At 43.1% G+C, this 26,309-nt stretch overlaps 1 protein-coding gene across 1 annotated transcript in view; it reads left to right on the top strand.

Moving 5' to 3' along the window:
• LOC111169336 (AGBL carboxypeptidase 1) overlaps window positions 1-26,309 on the top strand; it is a 199,354-nt gene that overhangs the window by 153,370 nt on the left and 19,675 nt on the right. The window contains exon 6 of the mRNA XM_089906228.1: window positions 17,046-17,254. Coding sequence (XP_089762354.1) covers window positions 17,046-17,254 — 209 coding nt within the window. The remainder of the gene's footprint in view (window positions 1-17,045; window positions 17,255-26,309) is intronic.

Raw genomic sequence — 26,309 nt, 5'->3', positions numbered from 1 at the left:
CTGACTGGTGTGAGATGATATCTCATTGTAGTTTTGATTTGCATTTCTCTAATGATTAATGATGTTGAGCATTCTTTCATGTGTTTGTTGGCATTCTGTATATCTTCTTTGGAGAAATGTCTATTTAGGTCTTCTGCCCATTTTTGGATTGGGTTGTTTGTTTTTTTGTTATTGAGCTGCATGAGCTGCTTGTAAATTTTGGAGATTAATCCTTTGTCAGTTGCTTCATTTGCAAATATTTTCTCCCATTGTGAGGGTTGTCTTTTGGTCTTGATTATGGTTTCCTTTGCTGTGCAAAAGCTTTGAAGTTTCATTAGGTCCCATTTGTTTATTTTTGTTTTTATTTCCATTACTCTAGGAGGTGGGTCAGAAAGGATCTTGCTGTGATTTATGTCATAGAGTGTTCTGCCTATGTTTTCCTCTAAGAGTTTGATAGTTTCTGGCCTTACATTTAGGTCTTTAATCCATTTTGAGCTTATTTTTGTGTATGGTGTTAGGGAGTGATCTAATCTCATACTTTTACATGTACCTGTCCAGTTTTCCCAGCACCATTTATTGAAGAGGCTGTCCTTTCTCCACTGTACATTCCTGCCACCTTTATCAAAGATAAGGTGTCCATATGTGCGTGGGTTTATCGCTGGGCTTTCTATCCTGTTCCATTGATCTATATTTCTGTTTTTGTGCCAGTACCATACTGTCTTGATTACTGTAGCTTTGTAGTATAGTATGAAGTCAGGGAGCCTGATTCCTCCAGCTCCTTTTCTCGTTCTCAAGATTGCTTTGGCTATTCGGGGTCTTTTGTGTTTCCATACAAATTGTGAAATTTTTTGTTCTAGTTCTGTGAAAAATGCCAGTGGTAGTTTGATAGGGATTGCATTGAATCTGTAGATTGCTTTGGGTAGTAGAGTCATTTTCACAATGTTGATTCTTCCCATCCAAGAACATGGTATATCTCTCCATCTATTTGTATCATCTTTAATTTCTTTTATCAGTGTCTTATAATTTTCTGCATACAGGTCTTTCGTCTCCTTAGGTAGGTTTATTCCTAGATATTTTATTCTTTTTGTTGCAATGGTAAATGGAAGTGTTTTCTTGATTTCACTTTCAGATTTTTCATCATTAGTATATAGGAATGCCAGAGATTTCTGTGCATTAACTTTGTATCCTGCTACTTTACCAAATTCATTGATTAGCTCTAGGAGTTTTCTGGTAGCATCTTTAGGATTCTCTATGTATAGTATCATGTCATCTGCAAACAGTGACAGCTTTACTTCTTCTTTTCCGATTTGGATTCCTTTTATTTCCTTTTCTTCTCTGATTGCTGTGGCTAAAACTTCCAAAACTATGTTGAATAAGAGTGGTGAGAGTGGGCAACCTTGTCTTGTTCCTGATCTTAGTGGAAATGCTTTCAGTTTTTCACCATTGAGGATGATGTTTGCTGTGGGCTTGTCATATATGGCCTTTATTATGTTGAGGAAAGTTCCCTCTATGCCTATTTTCTGCAGGGTTTTTAGCATAAATGGGTGTTGAATTTTGTCGAAAGCTTTCTCTGCATCTATTGAGATGATCATATGGTTTTTCTCCTTCAATTTGTTAATATGGTTTATCACATTGATAGATTTGCGTATATTGAAGAATCCTTGCATTCCTGGAATAAACCCCACTTGATCATGGTGTATGATCCTTTTAATGTGCTGTTGGATTCTGTTTGCTAGTATTTTGTTGAGGATTTTTGCATCTATGTTCATCAGTGATATTGGCCTGTAGTTTTCTTTCTTTGTGACATCCTTGTCTGGTTTTGGTATCAAGGTGATGGTGGCCTCGTAGAAGGAATTTGGGAGTGTTCCTCCCTCTGCTATATTTTGGAAGAGTTTGAGAAGGATAGGTGTTAGCTCTTCTCTAAACGTTTGATAGAATTTGTCTGTGAAGCCATCTGGTCCTGGGCTTTTGTTTGTTGGAAGATTTTTAATGACAGTTTCAATTTCAGTGCTTGTGATTGGTCTGTTAATATTTTCTATTTCTTCCTGATTCAGTCTTGGCAGGTTGTGCATTTCTAAGAATTTGTCCATTTCTTCCAGATTGTCCATTTTATTGGCATAGAGTTGCTTGTAGTAATCTCTTATGATTTTTTTTATTTCTGCAGTGTCAGTTGTTACTTCTCCTTTTTCATTTCTAATTCTATTGATTTGAGTCTTCTCCCTTTTTTTCTTTATGAGTCTGGCTAGTGGTTTATCTATTTTGTTTATCTTCTCAAAGAACCAGCTTTTAGTTTTATTGATCTTTGCTATCGTTTCCTTCATTTCTTTTTCATTTATTTCTGATCTGATTTTTATGATTTCTTTCCTTCTGCTAGCTTTGGGGTTTTTTTGTTCTTCTTTCTCTAATTGCTTGAGGTGCAAGGTTAGGTTGTTTATTCGAGATGTTTCCTGCTTCTTAAGGTGGGCTTGTATTGCTATAAACTTCCCCCTTAGAACTGCTTTTGCTGCATCCCATAGGTTTTGGGTCGTTGTGTCTCCATTGTCATTTGTTTCTAGGTATTTTTTTATTTCCTCTTTGATTTCTTCAGTGATCACTTCATTATTAAGTAGTGTATTGTTTAGCTTCCATGTGTTTGTATTTTTTACAGATCTTTTCCTGTAATTGATATCTAGTCTCATGGCGTTGTGGTCAGAAAAGATACTTGATACAATTTCAATTTTCTTAAATTTACCAAGGCTTGATTTGTGACCCAAGATATGATCTATCCTGGAGAATGTTCCATGAGCACTTGAGAAAAATGTGTATTCTGTTGTTTTTGGATGGAGTGTCCTATAAATATCAATTAAGTCCATCTTGTTTAATGTATCATTTAAAGCTTGTGTTTCCTTATTTATTTTCATTTTGGATGATCTGTCCATGGGTGAAAGTGGGGTGTTAAAGTCCCCTACTATGAATGTGTTACTGTCAATCTCCCCTTTTATGGCTGTTAGTATTTGCCTTATGTATTGAGGTGCTCCTATGTTGGGTGCATAAATATTTACAATTGTTATATCTTCTTCTTGAATCGATCCCTTGATCATTATGTAGTGTCCTTCTTTGTCTCTTGTAATAGTCCTTATTTTAAAGTCTATTTTGTCTGATATGAGAATTGCTACTCCAGCTTTCTTTTGGTTTCCATTTGCATGGAATATCTTTTTCCATCCCCTTATTTTCAGTCTGTATGTGTCTCTAGGTCTGAAGTGGGTCTCTTGTAGACAGCATATATAAGGGTCTTGTTTTTGTATCCATTCAGCCAATCTGTGTCTTTTGGTGGGAGCATTTAGTCCATTTACATTTAAGGTAATTATCGATATGTATGTTCCTATTCCCATTTTCTATATTGTTTTGGGTTCGTTATTATAGGTCTTTTCCTTCTCTTGTGTTCCTTGTCTAGAGAAGTTCCTTTAGCATTTGCTGTAAAGCTGGTTTGGTGGTGCTAAACTCTCTCAGCTTTTGCTTGTCTGTAAAGGTTTTAATTTCTCCATCAAATCTGAATGAGATCCTTGCTGGGTAAAGTAGCCTTGGTTGCAGGTTTTTCTCCTTCATCACTTTCAGTATGTCCTGCCACTCCCTTCTGGCTTGTAGGGTTTCTGCTGAGAGATCAGCTGTTAACCTTATGGGGATTCCCTTGTGTGTTATTTGCTGTTTTTCCCTTGCTGCTTTTAATATGCTTTCTTTGTATTTAATTTTTGACAGTTTGATTAATATGTGTCTTGGCGTATTTCTCCTTGTATTTATCCTGTATGGGACTCTCTGTGCTTCCTGGACTTGATTAACTATTTCCTTTCCCATATTAGGGAAGTTTTCAACTATAATCTCTTCAAATATTTTCTCAGTCCCTTTCTTTTTCTCTTCTTCTTCTGGAACCCCTATAATTCGAATGTTGGTGCGTTTAATGTTGTCCCAGAGGTCTCTGAGACTGTCCTCAGTTCTTTTCATTCTTTTTTCTTTATTCTGCTCTGCAGTAGTTATTTCCACTATTTTATCTTCCAGGTCACTTATCCGTTCTTCTGCCTCAGTTATTCTGTTATTGATCCCATCTAGAGTACTTTTAATTTCATTTATTGCGTTGTTCATCATTGCTTGTTTCACCTTTATTTCTTCTAGGTCCTTGTTAACTGCTTCTTGCATTTTGTCCATTCTACTTCCAAGATTTCGGATCATCCTTACTATCATTATTCTGAATTCTTTTTCAGGTAGACTGCCTATTTCCTCTTCATTTGTTAGGTCTGGTGCATTTTTATCTTGCTCCTTCATCTGCTGTGTGTTTTTCTGTCTTCTCATTTTGCTTATCTTACTGTGTTTGGGGTCTCCTTTTTGCAGGCTGCACGTTCGTAGTTCCCGTTGTTTTTGATGTCTGTCTCCAGTGGCTAAGGTTGTTTCAGTGGGTTGTGTAGGCTTCCTGGTGGAGGGGACTAGTGCCTGTGTTGTGGTGGATGAGGCTGGATCTTGTCTCTCTAGTGGGCAGGTTCACGTCTGGTGGTGTGTTTTGGGGTGTCTGTGGCCTTATTATGATTTTAGGCAGCCTCTCTGCTAATGGGTGGGGTTGTGTTCCTGTTTTGCTAGTTGTTTGGCATAGGTTGTCTAGCACTGTGGCTTGCTGGTCGTTGAGTGAAGCTGGGTGCTGGTGTTAAGATGGAGGTCACTGGGAGATTTCCACCGTTTAATATTATGTGGAGCTGGGAAGTCTCTTGTTGACCAGTGTCCTGAAGTTGGCTCTCCTACCTCAGAGGCAGAGCCCTGACTCCTGGCTGGAGCACCAAGAGCCTTTCATCCACACGGCTCAGAATAAAAGGGAGAAAAAGTAGAGAGAATTAGTAGATGTATGAGGAAAGAAAGAAGGAAAGGAGGAAAGGAAGGAAGGAAGAAAGAAGCAAAGAAGGAAAGAAAGGAGGGAGGGAGGGAGGAAGGAAGGAAGGAAGGAAGGAAGGAGGGAAAGAAGGAAAAAAGACAGAAAGAAAGAAGATACAGTAAAAATAAAATAAAGTATAATATATTTATTGAATTAAAAAATATTTAGAAAAAAAAAAAAAAAAGAGGGACGGATAGAACCTTAGGACAAATGTTGGAAGCAAAGCTATACAGAGAAAATCTTATACAGAAGCATACACATACACCTTCACAAAAAGAGGTAAAGGGGGAAAAATCATAAATCTTGCTCTCAGAGACCACCTCCTCAATTTGGGGTGATTCGTTGTCTAAAGGAGGGAAGGACGGAAAGAAAGAAAGAAAGAAAGAAGGAACGACGGTAAAGTATAATAAAGTTATTACAATTAAAATTATTGAGAAAAAAAAATTTTTTTTTTAAAAACCATGGACGGATAGAGCCCTAGGACAAATGGTGGAAGCAAGAGTATACAGACAAGATCTCACACATAAGCATACACGTACACATTCACAAAAAGAGGAAAAGGGAAAAAAATCATAGATCTCGCTCCTAAATTCCACCTCTTCAATTTGGGATCATTCCTTGTCTATTCAGGTATTCCACAGATGCAGGGTATATCAAGTTGATTGTGGAGCTTTAATCCGCTGCTTCTGAGGCTGCTGGGGGAGATTTCCCTTTCTCTTCTTTGTTCTCACAGCTCACAGGAGCTCAGCTTTGGATTTGGCCCTGCCTCTGCGTGTAGGTCGCTGGAGGGCGTCTGTTTTTTGCTCAGACAGGAAAGGGTTAAAGGGGCCGCTAATTCGGGGGCTCAGGCTCACTCAGGCCGGGGGTGAGGGGGGGGAAGGAGGGGCACTGCGTGCGGGGCGGGCCTGCGGCGTCAGAGGCGGCGTGACGTTGCGGCAGAGGCCGGCGTGACGTTGCACCAGCCTGAGGCCCGCCGTGCGTTCTCCCGGGGAAGTTGTCCCTGGTTCCCGGGAACCTGGCAGTGGCGGGCTGCACAGGCTCCGCGGAAGAGGGGTGTGGAGAGTGACCTGCGCCCGCACACAGGCCCCTTGGTGGCGGCAGCAGCAGCCCTAGCGTCTCCCGCCCGTCTCTGGGGTCCGCGCTTTTAGCCGCGGCTCGCGCCCGTCTCTGGGGTTCGCGCTTTTAGCCGCGGCTCGCGCCCGTCTCTGGGGTTCGCGCTTTTAGCCGCGGCTCGCGCCCGTCTCTGGAGTTCCTTTAAGCAGCGCTCTTAAACCCCTCTCCTCGCGCACCAGGAAACAAAGAGGGAAGAAAAAGTCTCTTGCCTCTTCGGCAGGTGCAGGCTTTTCCCCGAACTCCCTCCCGGCTAGTCGTGGTGCACTAACCCCTTCAGGCTATGTTCAAGCCGCCAACCCCAGTCCTCTCCCTGCGCTCCGTCCAAAACCGAAACCCGAGCTTCAGCTCGCAGCCCCGCCCGCCCGGGCGGGTGAGCAGACAAGCCTCTCGGGCTGGTGAGTGCCGGTCGGCACCGATCCTCTGTGCGGGAATCTCCCCGCTTTGCCCTCCGCACCCGTCGCTGTGCACTACTCCTCGGTCCCGAAGCCCCCCCCTCCGCCTCCCGCAGTCTCCGCCCGCGGAGGGGCTTCCTAGTGTGTGGAAACTTTTCCTCCTTCACAGCTCCCTCCCACTGGCGCAGGTGCCGTCCTTATTCTTTTGTCTCTGTTTTTTCTTTTTTTCTTTTGCCCTACCCAGGTACGTGGGGAGTTTCTTGCCTTTTGGGAGGTCTGAGGTCTTCTGCCAGCCTTCAGTAGGTGTTCTGTAGGAGTTGTTCCACGTGTAGATGTATTTCTGGTGTATCCGTGGGGAGGAAGGCGATCTCCGCGTCTTACTCTTCCGCCATCTTCAAGGTCCCCCTCAGGCTGCTATGTTTTAACCAGGCTATCCTGTTTTCTGGCCCTAAAGACCTGGTTCTATCTCTAGGGCTTTCCCTCTGGCCTGATTATCTATCTGCCTGTAGGTTTGGGCCATGATGTTGCTCTGACAACAGTGTGAATGTGTTCAAGGAAGCTCCAGCTCATGTGTGAAGTTTGTGTGTGTTTGCTAAAAGCTCAAACCTCTTACTCTCTAGAAGGTTGATCCACCCACACGTATTTTGTTTTCATTCTGGGGAATCAGGGGTTAACATCCAGGATTGCTGAGCTCTAAATGTTCTGGATTTTAGAATTTGTGTCACCCTGGCATAATGAATGACTGGCTATGGATTGACAAAGATAAGGTATCACAAAGATTTAAAGAGATAGACAAAAAGATAAACATCTCAGAGCTCTGCAAGTGCACGGTAGCTTCCTCATCCCATTCAGGATTGACTGTACAATTATTTGTTTATGTCAGGATGTAAGTCAGATGCTTCCTGCAGACTTCTAATAATAGCAGTTTGCAGAGCACTTTTTCATATATTATCTCATTTAATGCTTACGTAGTCCTGCAAGACAGGTAAATATTTAACTCTTCTAGAGCAGCAGTTCTCAACATGAGTGATTTTGTCCCAAGGGAACATTTAACAAGGTCTGGAGACATTTTTGGTTGCTACATCTGCAGGGGGTGTGGGTGCTCCTGGCATCATGTGGGTAGAGGGCAGGATGCTGCTAAATATCCTACAATGCACAGGGCAGCTGCCTCCGACCCTACGACATAATATGCGGCCTCAGGTGTCCATAGTTCCAGGCTGGGAAACTGTTCTACAAAACATTGAGGTTCAGAGAGGTTGGCTGACTTGCCCAAGATTGCGTGATGTGTACTTGGCACAATGGGACTGAAATCCATACCTTCATTTCACTACCAGAGGGTTTCAAATCTTGTATTTTTATTTTAAAGAAATAAATTTTAGGTATTAAATTTTAAATGAAAACCTTGGCAGAGCCATTGCATGTAAACAGCTGACGGTGGAGCTGCTCTGGTGGCAGCAGGGGTCAGAGACCCCGCTCAGCCTCTTCCTTAGCCCCTCCCCCTAATCCCAGGGACACACAGACTGCCTGGCAACTGCTACGCCCATACAAGGAGACCCAGAGAACGTTAGGCCCCTGTTGGCATCCACAGATCTTCTGGACTTCCCTGAGCTGTTAACATTTTTGAGTAGAGGATGACAGCATCTGAGTGTGCATTTTAGTAAGATGTGTTGGGCAGTGGAGGGGAGGCATGGGGGCCAAGTAGGAGGCTGCAGCCGGCACATTCCAGGCAGTAGGGAAGGGGCACTGGAAGGACCACGGGGGATAGGAGTGGAGTTCAAACGAGGAAGCGCAAGGTTCACGCTTGCTTCAGGACTTTTCAGTGCTGTGCTACTGGATGACATCAGGCCAAAGGGCAGCAGGCCAGGAGCACAGGGGCTGAGCCCTTTACCTTGCTCTGCGCATGCTCAAGGCCTGGAAGCATAACACAGCGTGAACCGATTTGCACGTGATGTTTGCACGCGCAGATTTGTTTTCCTGTAGTCCACGCTGCTTGTCTGTACTCTGGCCAGAAGCAGGCAGTGCCACTGACAGACAGGTGTCTCCCTCATCCATTGACGGAGAAAGGCAGGTGGGGAAGTGCTCTGTCTTTCTTCTTCCAGATATAAATCCTGGCTTTCTTCTTTAAGTGTTGCCTTCTGATGAGTAGACAGTGGAAATGGCAAAATGAAACTAGGACGAAGGCTACCTACAATGACCCAGAAGGGACTGGGGCTCGTCTTAGGGCTTAGCAGGTGCTTCTTTCCCGACCAAGAATCTAGACTCAGAAGAAAACTCTGGATGGATAGGAAAACTGGGAAATTTTAGGTCCAGGCAAAGATGATCATTCCTAAGGGCTTTCTTGCAGAGATGTCAAAAACAAATAACAAAAAGGAGAGTGAGAAAATCTGACCAACATATCCACCCGCCGCCCCCCCCCACCTGATTTTGCACAACCCGCTGTGATGAATGTCAAAGCGGTGGGGGTCCCGCATTCTGATCTCTGCCCTACTGCTCTCCCCTCACTTTCTTCACCTGGCTTTAGCTTCCAGACTTTTTGTTATTTGTACTCACCAAATTTGGGCTTTTCTACTTGCTCTGCTCTCCAGATTTCTAGAATTTTCTGTCCCTGGATCTCTGCAGCCTGATTCTTTCCTACATTCCGGTTTCAGTGCTAATGCCCCCTCCTCAAAGAGTTGCCCCAGCCACCCAATCTAAAGTAGCAGCCCCACCAGTCCCTCTAGAATCATTATTTGATTTTCACTGTAGCACTCGTCATTGTCTGAAGTTACCTAATTTGTGTGTGTGTGTGTGTGTGTGTGTGTGTGTGTGTGTGTGCACCTATTTGGATCTGAGGGTCCCCCCAGCTCCCCCATGGGAATGCAAGCCCCTAAGAGTAGAGACTTTATGCATCTCATTTCCTGCTCTAATATCCCCAGTGCTTACAATACTGCCTGGCACATACTAGCATGTAGTAGTTGTTAAGTGTGTTTGTTGAATGAATGAATGGTGGTTCCTGGAGTTTAGAGGGTATGAGTTTGGTTTTAGCTGATAATTCACTGCATACCTAGCCACAGCAAGATCTGGCTTTCAGGACAAACTGTCTCTGCTTATTCCCATATGCTGAGCAAACCTCTCAAGCGCTCATTTCTTGCTGGAAACAAGCTCCTTTTAAAGAATTCTCAAACTAAATATTGAAAAATTAATCCTACTTCCTCAAATCTAGGATGTCATTGACTATAAGATGCTCCAATTTTTATGTGCCACGAAGAGCGAAAAAATGCTGCCAGTTGTCATTGAAACATCATCATTGGTAAGAAGCATCTTAATTCTGGAAATGCTAAAATGTGAAAAAATATATGCCTTAAAATTGATAAAGTACAAGGTGAGATTGATTCATCATATGGGATGCAGGGAAGTGGCAGGGGGTTCTGGTCTGGAGTATGCCCCCATTTGTTAGTGGTCCCTTCCCCTGTAGCATTGCAGCCTAACACCTTGGACATGGTACTCTCCAAGGACCAGAGGAAGAGCTGGGTGTGTGGAGGAAGAGGCAGATATGGCTTCTGAGGATTTCTCAAGAGTGGAGAAACTTCTATGGCTTGGGAATGTATCTGTGGAAAGGTATTAGAAGCAGTCGGTGATTAAAAAAAACCCAATCAACAGTAGGTGAGTCTAGATTTAAAAACAATGCTGTGAAGGATGGTTTCTCACCCTTCTTAGCCACTCTTTCTGAAGCTTAGGAAAAGCATCTTTCATTTTCAAAAGGCAGTCAATGGGAAAACAAGATTGGCTTGAAACCCAAATTTACTTTAGAGCCAAGTTTAGTGAAAAGTATCTATTTTACAAAGAGAAAAAAATACCTGCAAGCTAATTCCATATCATTATTCTTATTTGAGCTAATGATAATGGAGTGTAATTTCCATTACTGATGACATTAAGATTAGTTATGTTTCAGTACATACAGCGCGGCTTCTCCTTTGTGAGGAGCGTTGAAGCACCTGCCGGGGAGAGGCTGAGAGCAGACTCTGCCTCGGCAGCCCTGCGCCCATGTACTGGGCCTGACTTCCGGGCTGGCCTCAGGGGTCCCTGCCGGGCGTCAGGAGGGGTCCTGAACATCTCCTCCAGGGAGCCGAAGCACCATCGGCTGTTAATTTGGCTCTTTATTTATTTTTAATTAATTAATTAATTAATTAATTTTTGGCTGCATTGGGTCTTCGTTTCTGTGCGAGGGCTTTCTCTAGTTGCAGCGAGCGGGGGCCACTCTTCATCGCAGTGAGCGGGCCTCTCACTATCGCGGCCTCTCTTGTTGCGGAGCACAGGCTCCAGACGCGCAGGCTCAGTAGTTGTGGCTCACAGGCTCCAGACGCGCAGGCTCAGTAGTTGTGGCTCACAGGCTCCAGACGCGCAGGCTCAGTAGTTGTGGCTCACAGGCTCCGGACGCGCAGGCTCAGTAGCTGTGGCTCACGGGCCCAGTTGCTCCGCGGCATGTGGGATCTTCCCAGACCAGGGCTCGAACCCGTGTCCCCTGCATTGGCAGGCGGATTCTCAACCACTGCGTCACCAGGGAAGCCCTTGGCTCTTTAAACCTTCTTGAGTCTCCTGTTAAAAATCAACTTTCGCCACAACTTAGGGGCCTGGGAGGGAGCAGAGAAGACAGAGGAGGGCGACTGGCCGGAGGGACCGTGCCAGGTTCGATTTGGCTGAAAGCCTCGCCCCTCAAGCACCTCAGCTGTTCCGGGGACTTCGTCTCCTTCAGCCTTTCGGAAACCCTACTCAAGAAGCTGGTTCTCCTGGTAACTGTTAAAGGTCTTTATCTGAATGCAAAACAGTGTAATCTGTACAAACCAGCCCTGGGGATAATGATGTGGGATGTCAGCTTTGGAGGCAGATGGGGGATTCCATTTGAATTCTCCACATGCCATTTATAAGCTCTCAGGACTTGAATAAGTTATTTAACTTCTCTCAGCCTCTGTGTCTTCATTTGTAAGAGGAGGCAAATAATGCTTATCTTCAAGCATTTCCATGAGATAAATGAGATGATCATGTAAAATGATTAGCCCAATGCTGAGCACATAGGAAACATTCAGTAAATAAATACACAGTAACTGTAACTGGTGTTACAGTGGCAAAACAGACAGCTTATTGTTCATGTAATATGATTTAGAAGTCTTGGTAAAAGCCTGCTTTGTCCAGAAACATCTTCTAAATTGACTCCCTGAAAAGAGCACTGTTGCAGAGGGCAGTGGATTGTTTGCTGTAGTTAAGGTCACCATTATCTTGGGTTGTAGTAATGTCTCCAAAGGGGGATTTCTAGGGTGGGATATTATACGGTGCGAGTGCTGTGGCTCCAGGTGGGTATTTGCATGTGGAGTCCTGATGAAGATCAGGCAGTGTTTGTGATATAATTGCTCAGTTGGGGGATCCAGTGAGGAGAGGGTTTGGAGGCAAACCTTGGGGAGGGATGTTTGATAAGCCCAGCTGAGTGGTCTTCTCTTATGAGAAGGGGGCCACAGTCCTGAAAAGGGCTAGCTGAATTGTCAATAGTTCATATGAATGAATTTTCATGAAGTTCCTGAAACAGAAGGAAATAAATCTGTTTACTAAAACTATTTAATCTTCCTGGGCAAGAATTTCTTCGGATAGTAATGTCCTACTATGCTATGTGGCTGAAGATGGTTTCTGTTCTTAAGAATGATGAGAACCTCGAATCCTTGTATTTATTCTTACTCGTGTATGTGCTTATCAAAAGCAAGGGTGAGTTATTAAACACTTAACCATTATCAATCAAGAGGATCTTACAGCACTACCCAGTCTTCTAAAAAAGCTTTAGTGTAATGGGACCCAACTCGGGTAAAGTTGGTCAGAGAGGGGAACTAAAAAGTGCTACATTATGGACATTGTCTGTAAGGGCTCCTGGGATAACGTGGGGGAATGGTCCTTGGTATGTATGTTTGGGGTGTCTAAGGACAGATAGGCAGCTATGTGAGATGTGTGGGCATTTGGGATGAGAAATTGATTACATTACATGGGGATTGAAGGACTGTGGTTATAAATTTTACTTATTTTGAAACTTTTCCTTGGGCTATTCTCACTAGTGAAGTGAATTTGAAGTTTGAACGTCATCCTTCTGGGGAAGGGATTATCATTTATTGAGCACATACTTGATGCCAGCTGCTACACTATGCATTCATTCCTTATAATGGACTTGTAAGGGTGATGCTTTAGTTATCTCTCTTTTATCTTGCTTTAATATTTGCAGATGATGGACATGTAGTCCAGAAAGACTTAGTAACTTAAACAAGGTTACACAGCTGATAAATGATAGAGCCAAAATGCAGATCAACAACTATGTGATCCTGGCGCTCCTAGTCTTGCGTGAGGCTGTCCAAAGGAATCTGTTCATGTCCTGAGCATTTGGCGGTTTGTTGTCCAAAATTACAGAGGCGGAGTTGGAATAGTAAATAGATGATGCTTATCATGTTGATGATGGCAATTATAATAGGCAACAAGTATTGAGTGCTTATTACGTTCCAGGCATGAGCTATCTACTTTATATATATTATCTCATTTAATTTTCTCAACAGTTCCACAAGGAAGGGACTGTTATCAGTTTTGTTTGTTTGTTTGTTTTTTAGATAAAGACTTACTGACAAGAGCTGTGAAGTAACATGCTCAAGGTCACACAGCTAGAAAGCAGTGGAGGTCACAGCCATGTGCAAGGACTCCAGAAAGAAAGCTGACAGCTGAAGGGTCTGCCCAGCAAGGCAGTGAAGGGTACACAAGGATAGTAAAGATGAGTTTGGAGGTCTGCACAAATTTGTATGTCTCATTCCTAGAGCTGTGGTTGTGAAAGCATCCAGCTCATTCCTCTGCTGCAGGTTCCCACTTTTCCTCCACTTCAAGCTATCTCTTTACTCTAAAAGGGGTGATGAAATTCTCAGATATGGGAAACAAAGAGCAGTCATGGAAATTTCCTCTGGTTTTGCCCAATAAAAGTGGCAAAGCGTTGGGTTGCTTGCAGGTATTATAATCTGGGTCACCAAGCACTTCTCCACCAACCTGTCATGGGGCTGGAAATTCCCCATGAGAAATCCAGTCTTTGAGTCTTGAAGGTGTCTGGACTTTCCTGTTAAAAGACAAACATCTTTATAGAGATGATCATGCTCTCAAATACCTTCAGGGGCAAGGTAGGTAATTCACTTTCGAAAGGGATGGGGTAAGGTGAATTGGTTGCTATGGCAACCTGGGGACTGCTTGTCCTGCCCACAAGCACTTACAACATGGCATGGCCTATAGACTACGGACTTCCTGTCAAAGGGTAACCTGTCTTTTTTCTTCTTGATTGTCAAAGTTCATTGCAGAGTATGTGGAGAATAAAAACTACAGAAAAGTCTAAGTCTAGTCTAAAAAAATCCAAAGCAAATAGAATCATCAATATTTTCCTCCCTCATAAGTACTATTGATATCTTGGCATATTCCCTTCATTTTTTTATTCTTTCTTCATGCATGTAAAAATCTGCTGCATCAGTGGGGTCTGCACTAAAGAAAACATTCGAACCTCTGTGAAGAAATACCTGGGGTAAAAATAAGGAGAGCACGAGATCACATTTTAGATTGAGAATTAGCTACAAATATGACTTCAGGAGGATAAAATCTGGAAAGGCAGGTAGAAAGAGTAGAACTTAAGAGGATAAATTGGAGAGGACAAGGATGCAGATTTGCCACAGGAAAACTGGCCAGATAAGAACTTCAGCAGGAGGCTGCCAGGGAGGGGCTGATGGAGACAAGGGGGCATGGAGAGCGCCTTTGGATGGGGAAGGGGGTGGAGGTGAGCTGTTAAATTAAAGGTCCTCAGAAGTCCTCTCTGTCCATTCCACCCCATCCTCCAACCAGTTTAACATAAACCAATCTGTTTTGGAAATTTTTTTAAAAAATTAAGGAACAGGAACTCTTTTTCCAAGGAAATCTTAGGAAGAAGCCATTGACATAAACAGACTAAAGTAGTACGGCTGGTCTGGGGATCTTCTCTGGCCTCCAAACCCTGAGCTCACCCAAAGGAATGTATGAAACCCCACATCTTCTCCTTCCTATGTGGCCTCCCTGAGAGAAGCACTGTCCTCCCCTCAGATCTTCTCAAACTCCTGCAAGTTGCAGATCCCAGTGACCCTCATTTCATTCTTCGGCTCCCCTCTACATTTGTTCAGCTTGATGGATCTCTTGTCGGGTTTCAGGTGCATATTGACTTTTGCAAAACTCCCAAGCCATTCACGGAGAAAGATTGACTGATTTAGGGTAGGGGTTGGGGGAGGAGGTGTAGCTATTTTCGATGTTAGTAAACATGACAGCTTGTTGAAGATTAACAGAAAATGGTGAATAAAATCATTGGGATCTGATAAGGGATTTTTTCTCTCAGACAATTAAAGACTTTTTTCTCGTTATCTCCCTCCCCCTCCCCCAGAAGTGGGAGATGAAAGTCATGAGGATAACACATTATTAGTCTCATACCCTTAACATAGATAAAAGACAAAAGTTAACCTCCCACTGCCCATGCGACCTCCATGCACTGTTTTTGCCATTCTGTCTTCTTTTCAGCAGGCAATAGTTTCCTTTAATACCTCCTACCTAATCCTCAACTTTCTTTTAAACATCAGATATTGGATAGGCTGGAACCTCATTTAGGCAGTAAAGAAGTCCAGTGCTTTGTGGCCGGGACCAGCCGAGGAGAGAAATATTTTTGATACGAAAGAATAATTCATTAAAGGAGGTAATGAAGGTGATTTCAACCTTCCACAAACACATCATGGAGTGAATAAAGCTCATGGCTCTCAATTTAGGGTCATCGCTGAATGAGATGTTGTAAAAAGTGAAAAAAAAAATAAAACCAACTGCATAAATGGGTCAAAAATTTCAGTGGGGCTCAGGCAAGCCTGACAATTTAGAATTTGACAAACAAGTGGAAGAAAAGGAGAATTCCATTAATATTATGATAAAACCCTTCTGGAATAAAGCACTGAATTTCCATGTTATCGTTTCACTCACGTGTACTTATATGGTCTTAGGAAAAAATCTGACTTGGAGCTGAAATTTTGCTTATCCAGTTACAGCTCAGGGGATCTCTCTCTCACATGCTCGGCCAGAAACATAGATTGTCTCATAAACCAGCATGAACAGTATGGATAATGGAGAAATGCAGTCGTGAGAGGGCAGAGCTGCAAGATGTGGGCGTTTGTTCCTGAGAGTCAGCCTGTTAGAGTTCTTCGGGGTACCTAGTCCACAGGGGTAGAGAGGACCAGGATCCAGAGAGTATCTATCTCCCCATCTACTGGGTAGACCTGAACTGGTCTGTCCGCCAACCCTGTAGGCAGAAGAGTTTAACGTGAAAAGTGGTATATGTGGACTCTTGAGAGAGGTATCTTGGACCATTCTTCCCCCTTTCTTTCTTCATAATGGAAAAATGAAGAAATCATTCACCCATCAGAGGGGTCTCATGGGAGGTCTCACGCAGGGTCATTCAACTAACAAGGGGTAGTCATGGTGTGAAAGAGGGGAAGGGAACTGTAAGAGCATGCTACTACAGCTTCCTGTCAGATGTAAGGAAGCCCTGTCCTCACATCCCTGCTGGATGGACTTCCAACCTCTTTCTGGATGTTTTTGGTGCCACGTTGCTCATTACCACATAGAGACCAGCTCCTTCTTGGGTAGCCTTGAGCCTGAGGAGTTCCCTTCCTGGACGGAGCCAACCCCTTGATGATCTGGCTTCCGTTCTCTTTAGGTAAAACACCCAACGCATCTGTTACACATGGCAGCCTTCCTGACATTATGTCTGTCACTCAGGGTCCTCTCCTTTCCAACCTAAGCCTTATAGTTTGCTCAACCCAAATGACAATATCCCAAGTCTACTGAAGCTTAGGAAAGAGGAATGGAAATCCCGTGGATTCCCCCCACCTCCTTTCTTCTCTCTCCCCACACACTATTATCCTTTTTCTGAACTATTTGAGAATGTTATAGACATTCACAATGGCGAATTTCGTAAAAACAAGAATATTCACTTACATAAACATATAATAGTTTATCAAAATCTGACAGTAAACATTTATACAATACTATGGGTTAATCTAAACACTTTATTCATATTTTACCAATTGCGTCACTAACGCCTTATGTAGCAAAAGAAAAAAAAAATTGTTTTCTGGTCCAGGATCTAAATTATAATTATATATCATACTGATGTGCCATGTCTTTTTAGTCTCTGTTAGCTCAATTCCTGTTTGGTTTTTTTTGTTTTGTTTTTGCTTTTCATGACCTTGACATTTTTGAAAAGTATAGATTGGATATTTTGCAGCATGTCCCTCATTTTGGGTTTGCTGATTTTCCTCGTAGTAACATTTAGGTTATGCATTTTGGGGCAGGAAAATCATAGAAACGATGCTGAAGTGATGCTGAAGCGATGCTGAAGTGATGCTAAAGTGGTGCTTAAGTGATGCTAAAGCGATGGTGTGTCTTTCTCAGGGCATCTTATCTGCTGATGTTGACTTTGGTCACTTGATTAAGGTGATATCTGCCAGTTTTCTCCAATGGAAAGTTATTATCATTCCCTTTATGATGGATTAGTACCTTGTGGGAGGTACACTGGGACATCCTCAGGCCGGTATGGCCAGCCTGTGATTGACATTGTCTTTTCCCATTGGTTTCAGAGTCTAACAGCCGCAGGGCAGTGAACAGAGGCTATGTCGCCATCTTGCTCCGGCTGCATCAGGACTGGCACAGCCATGACACGACCAATTCCTACATGCTGATCCGCAGGGCGCTTCTGCTTTGCCTCAGGCATATTGCCAACCTCCGGTCTGGCAGGGAGGCCTTCCGGGCAGCTCAGGGCATGGAGATCCTTTTCAGCACCACACAGGTAATCAGCATGGGGATTATCTCTGCAGCTGGATGACACCTGGGTGATTCCTGAAGGCCGTCATTTAGGACTCACCTTCACTAAAGTTGGGAAACCTCAATATGTTTCTTGCTTCCTGCTCTGGGCAGATGTTCTGGACTCAAATCCTCATTCCTTCACTCACTCATGTACTGATTGACTCATGTATTCAATACATATTAGTTGGGTACACACTGGCTAGTGCAGTGATTAAGAGTGTTGATTTTAAAGCTAGAGAACCTGGCTTCAGATCCCAGCCCTAGCACCTATAGCTGTGCAACTTTAGAAAAGTCACCCACCTTCTCTGGGACTCAAGTTTCTTCTCCTTAAAAAAAATAGAAATGATAAAATCTAGGTTTTCGCGTGGCCTGAATATGTTAACATAGACATGTCTATGTTAGCAGCGTTCTTGCCATGACTTAACTGCTTTATGAGTGTCAGTGGTTATTGGAATAATAATTAGTTTGGGGGACCTAGTGGTGAATATGATAGATGAGACCCCTGATCTTTTGGGGCAAGCATTCCACCAGAGAGTTGGACACTAAGGAAGCAAAGAATTCAATCTGGAGGATAATTTCATATTGCTCTGTGAAATCAACAGAGGAAGGGCACAGGTCTACAGTGACTTTCACATATGCAGGGAGAAGGTCTTCTCTTAGAGAGGTCAAGTCTTCTCTGAGCAGGTGACACCTAAGCTGAGACCTGAATTATTGAAGGAGTCTGTCATGCCAAGTTTAAGAGGAAGAGCATCCCAGACAAAGGGAGTGGCACCTATAAGGGCTGTCACTTACCTGCACCCCAGTGGAATAAGTGTCTAGGGTTTCCTGGATTTCAACCAAATAATAAATGCCTTACTTTCACGTGATTAGGGCTGATTTAAACACCATCATGCGAGGCTACCTATACGTTCTCCATGGATGATGTGAGTATCTCCCAAATACCCGTCATCTGCTCACCAAACCTCTCCTGGGGCCAAGGCAGCCATGCTTCACACACACCGTGTTCCTTGCTGTCTTCGTGTTAGTCAGTCTCTGCACTACTTTCATTGGTCTCGTTGCTTCTCTCCGGACACCCTCCAATTTCTCTGCGCCTGAGTACATCTGAGGTAATGAAGCGGTCAACGAGAGTGCTGTTTTCCAACCACGGCATCTGTAGACTCTAACCATTTTTTTAGAAAAGGCTTTTTTCCCCTCCTCTAAACAATGACATAATACTGCACTGCAAACCAATATCTAATTTTCTGTCTGCTATCGCCTCTGGGTTTCTCTCCATCATTACAGCTTTCAGAGCTTCTGGGTCATGAAATAGCTACATTTTCCATTCTATTCCTCTGGATGAGGAAGTGCTTTGAATTTTTCCAAGCTTCACCATACTTTGTAAGCCTGTGTCCCCCAAATCTCGAATCTCTCCCAGCCTTCGTGAAACTCCCCACGTATTGCTGACGCCTAGAATCCCCCAACTCTGGCTCGTGTGCTTTAGCCAGCTCCTCTGCCCCCGCCCTCTGCATTATTGACTGTTTTTCTGATCTGTGTTTAAAAAACAAACAAACAAGCAAACCAAAAAAAAAAAAAACAATTAAAAGAGCAATACAGGGAAAAGATGGTGATCCCAGAGGTACAGGTCAATGACAAGAAGAGAGTGGAGAAAATACCAAGTGAAGCACAGGCATGAAAGGGGCTGTGAGCCCAGAAGCAGGCTTTTATAAGCAGTTCCTCAGCAGGACAATAAAGACCTCAACTGCTCAATTAAGCAAATTTACAATGAGCTCCCGGCCTCCAATTACTGTTGGGAATGGAAGCAGGATGTGAGCAGAGGCAGAATCTGCGCTTGGTGGCCAGGTTTCTCCTGCCTGAAAAGCTTCCCAGCACCCGGGCTGAGTGCTCTGAGCACAGGTGCCCTTGCAGCTGTGCTGGAGTTAGAGCTGCCCATCCATTCTCTCCCCTCTCCTGCCAGAGAAGATGCGTGAGTCACAGGATGGCCAACTGGGGAACCTTGGATCTAGGGATGTCATTTCAGTAGCTATTGCAAATTATGCTGCTTCTACTGCTGCTACTGCAGCTGATGGAGATGACAATGAAAATGAAGAAGAGGAGGAAGAAGAAGAAAATAAAGGAGGAAGAGGACAAGGGAATGAGATTTGCCTTGAATGCTTACTATGGCTTAGGGCCGGCATAGCAGTTTATGCAGACTTTCTGATTTCAGCATTCCAAAGGATTTGAAACTGATGGTCTTACTCAACAGTCCGTATTTCTGTCCACTGGACCAGAGGTTCTCTAAGTTAAGTGTGATCAAAGCCACCTACATGGCTGCAAGGGCCCCATCCTCAGAGTTTCTGATTCAGTAGGTCTGGGATGGTCCTGAGAAGTTGTGTTTCTAACAGATTCCTAAGTGATGTTGATACTGCTGGCCTGGGTCACACTTTGAAAACCACAGTCCTTTACTATTTTTATCGGTGCTTGCGGTGTAATTGCAAGCCTACCGGGCATGAGAGTGACTGAGAAAGACTCTCTTTGAGTCCTTCCCACAGACTTTGCCCATCATATTGTTCTTTGCCTTCCTGCTGAGGCCACTGCTTGCCATGATTCTCCCTCAATAACCCCACCTCTTTGTTTCCTGGGTCCCACAGCCTTTCCCCTGAGCATCCTTTAAACGTTCAGAGGATCAGATTGTCCATAATGCAGTGAGGCTGCTGTGTAACTTAACGGGATCTTGTTGGAGCTTTGTATGAGGAAGGAGAAAGAAGGCTGACAATTTGGATGTAACGTTAAAAACAAACCCCTGCAAGGATGCCCTGAAACAGTTTGAGATTGTTATCAATTTGGAGAAAGGGGTAATTGCAGGTGGAACAAACTTGTATGAAATAATCAGGTAAAGGGGCCACTCTCTGGAGCTAGAACAGCTTCAGAGACCAAAAACATTGCTAAGATTGGTGGTTTTCAAACTTGACGGTGTGTCACAATCTCTTAGAGGGCTTGTTAATACACAGATAGCTGGACCCCGCTCCTAGGGTTTCTAATCATCAGATCTTAGTAGATCTGATTCTACATTTCTACCAAGTACTCAGTTGATGTTAATGCTGCTGGTCTGGGGCCCTCACTTTGAGAACCACTAGAATAAACTCTGATAGCCTTTGAAAAAGTTGCAGCTACTGTCATATGCTCAGAAAGCATGGCAGGCCAGGTCTTGATTCATCAGGACCCTTTTTGTCCACAGGACTGATTACCCCAGCATTGTGGATCTACAGAAGGAAGGGCTGAGTCCTAAAGGGAATGTCACCCACTTGGGAATCAGGAGCTCGATACTCTGGAGGTCAGGGTAATTGGAGATCATTTACTGTTTATTCAGTCAATGTTTCCTGAGCTTCCGCTTTGTGAAAGCTATTGGGGTTAGGTAGGGAGTTCAAAGAGGAAGGTGATTAGAGTTCCCATCCTCCTCAGGACACCTGCTGTCCTACAGGGGAAATCAGGATCACTGCAGTATAGGCAGCAAGTGGGATGCCAGAGTGGAACTGGCAAAGCCATGCAGAGGAAGGAGAGCTCTGGGTGGTCTTGGCTGACCAGAGAAGGCTTCGAGAAAGAAGTCATTGACATTTGAGTTAAAGCAGAGCGCTTGAAAAACTTGGTTTGTGCACAGAAGTGCAAGGAGTTAGCCAGGAGGTACAGACTGGAGAGGAAAGCAGTGTACCACTAGTGGAACCACTAAGACATTCTGGAGAGTCAGGCAAGAGGGAAAGACCTGGACAAGAATGAACCAGAAGGTCCCAAACCAAAGGTGTTTCCATCTAAGACAGTCCTAAATTGAAGCTACACCACATCTGTTCTGGACCTTAGAATATGCCCATCTATGTTCAAAGAGTTTCTGGAGAGAGAGGAAGGAGAGGGGCCACTCTAAGGCTGGCATGGAAGAGCAATCTTCAGAGCTGAAACCTGAATGACAAGAAAGAACCAGTGTTGTGAAGGTCTGGTATGAGGGCTCCAGGGAGAGGGTAAAAAAGGCAAATGTGAAGGCCCTCAGGTGGTGGGGTCGGGGGTGGGGCAGAAGCATGGGCAGGAAAAGTGGGGAGAAATGATGTGAAGCTGGAGACATAGGTGGGACCAGAGTGTCTAGAGCATACTGAACCATGATAAGGAATTTGAGTTTTATTCCATCAGATTTTAAGCAGGTACAAAGAAGGGGGAAGACAGATTTGGAGAGTTTGTGAAGACCAGATCATGTAGAGTTTTCTAGAGCATGAAAAGGAATTCAGATTTTATTTTATTTTTTTTAGGTTTGAAGCAGGGGAGACAATATGATTTATGCTTTTTATTTTTCATTAAAAATTAAAAAAATTTAATAGTGGCAAAATCCATATAACATAACATTGACCATCTTAGCCATTTTTCAATGTACATTTCAGTAGTAAATAGCTTCACGCTCTTGTATAACTAATCTCCAAAACTCTTCATCCTGAAAAACTGAAACTCTACACCCATTCAAACTGATTTATGCTTTTCAAGGATCATTCTGGCTGCCCTTTGGAGAGGAGAGTCTCCAAGGGCCCAAGAGAAGGAGGGAGAGGCAGGAGGGCAAGGGGAGGAGTCAGACTGTGGGAGCCGAGGCAGGAGATACTGATGGCTTTGGCTCGTGAGAAGCAGAGCTTAAACCCAGGACTCCTGTTTCTTCCTCAGGCTCCTCTTCCACTAGAATGTCTCATTTTTTTACTGTGGGGATTATTGCTAGGACTCTGCCCTGAATTAGCAGTGGTCTCCTAAGGCCCTCTTTGCAGATTCTTATACGGTTTTATGACCCTAATGATGCCTCCTGGCATCCTACTAGCTAAAGCTTACAGAATGCTTACTATTAGGCACTCACCTTACCTGTAACTCATTTAATTCAGACACAACCTTATGAGAGAGGTTCTGGTATGATTTCCTCTTTACAGATAAGGAAGCGGCAGCACAGAGAGGTGTAGTAACTTGCCAGGGTTGTACAGTAGTTAGCAATCGTCAGCCCAGGATTTGAATTCAGGTAGTCTTGCTCTGGGATCTGAGCTGCGTGCTCTACTCTGTCGTGCATATGTATCATGAAAGTAGGGTATTTGTCATCCCAAAGCTAACGCAAAGATGTTAAATGTGAATTGAATATTTTAAGCACTCTTGTATTTTATCATCTTTTCCAAGTAGCAGGTGGATTATTGGGAATCATGGGAAGAGTGAGCCTACAAATCTCACCTTTGCCCCCAATTCTGAGCCATTGGTCCACAGGAATCCTTTTTCTTGGAGTCTTGTCATTTTATGATACACAGCACAGGTGCTGACCCTGCACTTGCAGGAGCCTGAGAGTGAGTGCCTCCTTAAATTTTGTGTCCCGGACACCTCCTTGCCTCACCTTAGCCCTGGTCCTGATCCATTAACACCAGGAAAATGTTGGCAAAGGATCTAGGCATTCCTATTAACTTGGACCCAACGACCATCTTTAAATTCATAAATGTTTTCCCCTGAGTAGAGCAGACACCAGATATAACATTATCCCTAATGCCTAGGTCTCTGTAGGTACTAATACTCCCTCCATCCCCCAAGTTCAGTTCATGGTGCGGCCCAGTCGAAACAGGACACTTGGACTTGACTCCATCCTTTCACCTGCTTTCCACCTGCACCATCCCACGCCAAGTAAAACATTACACTGTTACCATCATCAGCAATAGTACCAATGGCAATCACAGACAGACCTGGCTTCCAAAATGCTGGCAGTTCTGACTGAGTTCCCTGGCTGGGACTTGGCTCACCAGCTCCTAAGGCTGAGGCTTAGAGCATTATCTCTGATCAGTCATCTACCTTACCATTCTTCATCCTCCATGCTCAGTTCTCTCTTTGTCCGATACTCATAATTTTCAGTAAGCACTTAAAACTATTTGACCAGTCCCAGCGATAAAATAGCCTCAACGAATTTATTTTCCTTGGACAGTGTTTCCTGCTGTTGGTTCAGGATACCTGATTGGTATTATTTGAGTACATGGAAGGGGAAATAGCATTCTTTATTTTGGGGGGGGTGTGCTAAGTAACATTTATTTTCCTCTTTTAATAATAGCATTTATTTATTTATTTTTAACATCTTTATTGGAGTATAATTGCTTTACGATGGTGTGTTAGTTTCTGCTTTATAACAAAGTGAATACGTATACATCTATGCCCATATCTCTTTCCTCTTATGTCTCCCTCCCTCCCACCCTCCATATCCCACCCCTCTAGGTGGTCACAAAGCACCGAGATGATCTCCCTGTGCTATGCGGCTGCTTCCTACTAGCTATCGGTTTTGCATTTGGTAGTGTATATATGTCCATGCCTCTCTCTCACTTTGTCCCAGCTTACCCTTCCCCCTCCCCATGTCTTCAAGTCCATTCTCTAGTAGGTCTGCATCTTTATTCCCATCCTGCCCCTAGGTTCTTTGTGACCATTTTTTTTTTAGATTCCATATATATGTGTTAGCATACGGCATTTGTTTTTCTCTTTCTCACTTACTTCACTCTGTATGACAGACTCTAGGTGCATCCACCTCACTACAAATAATTTCGTTTCCTTTTATGCCTGAGTAATATTCCATTGTATATATGAGCCACATCTTCTTTATCCATTCATCGGTTGATGGACACTTAGCTTGCTTCCATGTCCTGGCTATTGTAAATAGGGCTGCAATGAACATTGTGGTACATGATTCTCTTTGAATTATGGTTTTCTCAGGGTATATGCCCAGGAGTGGGATTGCTGGGTCATATGGTAATTCTATTTGTAGTTTTTTAAGGAACCTCCATACTGTTCTCCACACTGGCTGTATCAATTTCTATTCCTACCAACAGTGCAAGAGGGTTCCCTTCTCTCCACACCCTCTCCAGCATTTATTGTTTGTAGATTTTTTGATGATGGCCGTTCTGACAGGAGTGAGGTGATATCTCATTGTAGTTTTGATTTGCATTTCTCTAATGATTAATGATGTTGAGCATTCTTTCATGTGTTTGTTGGCAATCTGTATATCTTCTTTGGAGAAATGTCTACTTAGGTCTCCTGCCCATTTTTCGTTGGGTTGTTTGTTTTTTTGATATTGAGCTGCAAGAGCTGCTTGTAAATTTTGGAGATTGATCCTTTGTCAGTTCCTTCATTTGCAAATATTTTCTCCCATTCTGAGGGCTGTCTTTTCCTCTTGTTTATGGTTTCCTTTGGTGTGCAAAAGCTTTTAAGTTTCGTTAGGTACCATTTGTTTATTTTTGCTTTTATTTCCATTTCTCTAGGAGGTGGGTCAAAAAGGATCTTGCTGAGATTTATGTCATAGAGTGTTCTGCCTATGTTTTCCTCTAAGAGTTTTACAGTGTCTGGCCTTACATTTAGGTCTTTAATCCATTTTGAGTTTATTTTTGTGTATGGTGTTAGGGAGTGTTCTAATTTCATTCTTTCACACATAGATGTCCTGTTTTCCTAGCATTACTTATTGCAGAGGCTGTCTTTTCTCCATTGTATATTCTGGCCTCCTTTATCAAAAATAAGGTGACCATATGTGCACGGGTTTATCTCTGGGCTTTCATCCTGTTCCATTGATTTATATTTCTGTTTTTATGCCAGTACCATACTGTCTTGATACCTGTATCTTTGTAGTATAGTGTGAAGTCAAGGAGCCTGATTCTTCCAGATCCGTATTTCTTTCTCAAGATTACTATGGCTATTCGGGTTTTTTTGTGTTTCCATACAAATTGTGAAATTTTTTGTTCTACTTCTGTGAAAAATGTCAGTGGTAGTTTGATAGGGATTGCACTGAATCTGTAGATTGCTTTGGATAGTATAGTCATTTTCACAATGTTGATTCTTCCAGTCCAAGAACATGGTATATCTCTCCATCTGTTTGTGTCATCTTTAATTTCTTTCATCAGTGTCTTATAGTTTTCTGCATACAGGTCTTTTGCCTCAGGTAGGTTTATTCCTAGGTGTTTTATTCTTTTTCTTGCAATGGTAAATGGGAGTGTTTCCTTAATTTCTCTTTCAGATTTTTCATTATTGTATAGGAATGCAAGAGATTTCTGTGCATTAATTTTGTATCCTACTTTACCAAATTCATTGATTAGCTCTAGTAGTTTTCTGGTAACATCCTTAGGATTCTCTGTGTATAGTATCATGTCATCTGCAAACAGTGACAGTTTTACTTCTGCTTTTCCAACTTGGATTCCTTTTATTTCTTTTTCTTCTCTGAGTGCTGTGGCTAAAAGTTCCAAAACTATGCTGAATAATAGTGGTGAGAGTGGACAACCTTGTCTTGTTCCTGATCTTAGTGGAAATGGTTTCAGTTTTTCACCATTGAGGACAATGTTGGCTCTGGGTTTGTCATATATGGCCTTTATTATGTTGAGGTAAGTTCCCTCTATGCCTACTTTCTGGACGGTTTTTATCATAAATGGGTGTTGAATTTTGTCAAAAGCTTTTTCTGCATGTATAGAGATGATCATGTGGTTTTTATTCTTCAATTTATTAATATGGTGTATCACATTGATTTATTTGTGTATATTGAAGAATCCTTGCATTAGTGGGATAAACCCCACTTGCTCATGGTGTATGATCCTTTTAATGTGCTGTTGGATTCTGTTTGCTAGTATTTTGTTGAGGATTTTTGCATCTATGTTCATCAGTGATATTGGCCTGTAGTTTTCTTTCTTTGTGACATCTTTGTCTGGTTTTGGTATCAGGGTGATGGTAGCCTTGTAGAATGAGTTTGGGAGTGTTCCTACCTCGGCTATATTTTGGAAGAGCTTGAGAAGCATAGGTGTTAACTCTTCTCTAAATGTTTGATGGAATTCGCCTGTGAAGCCATCTGGTCCTGGGCTTTTGTTTGTTGGAAGATTTTTAATCACAGTTTCAATTTCAGTGCTTGTCATTGGTCTGTTTATATTTTCTATTTCTTCCTGGTTCAGTCTTGGAAGGTTGTGCATTTCTAAGAATTTGTCCATTTCGTCCAGGTTGTCCATTTTATTGGCATAGAGTTGCTTGTAGTAATCTCTCATGATCATTTGTATTTCTACAGT

The sequence above is a fragment of the Delphinapterus leucas genome, chromosome 2 (assembly GCF_059928025.1).
Source record: "Delphinapterus leucas isolate spDelLeu-1000000601 "Yukka" chromosome 2, BTC_Dleu_Yukka2, whole genome shotgun sequence".
Classification (NCBI taxonomy): Eukaryota; Metazoa; Chordata; class Mammalia; order Artiodactyla; family Monodontidae; genus Delphinapterus; species Delphinapterus leucas.
This window is presented reverse-complemented; position numbering and strand designations above follow the sequence as displayed.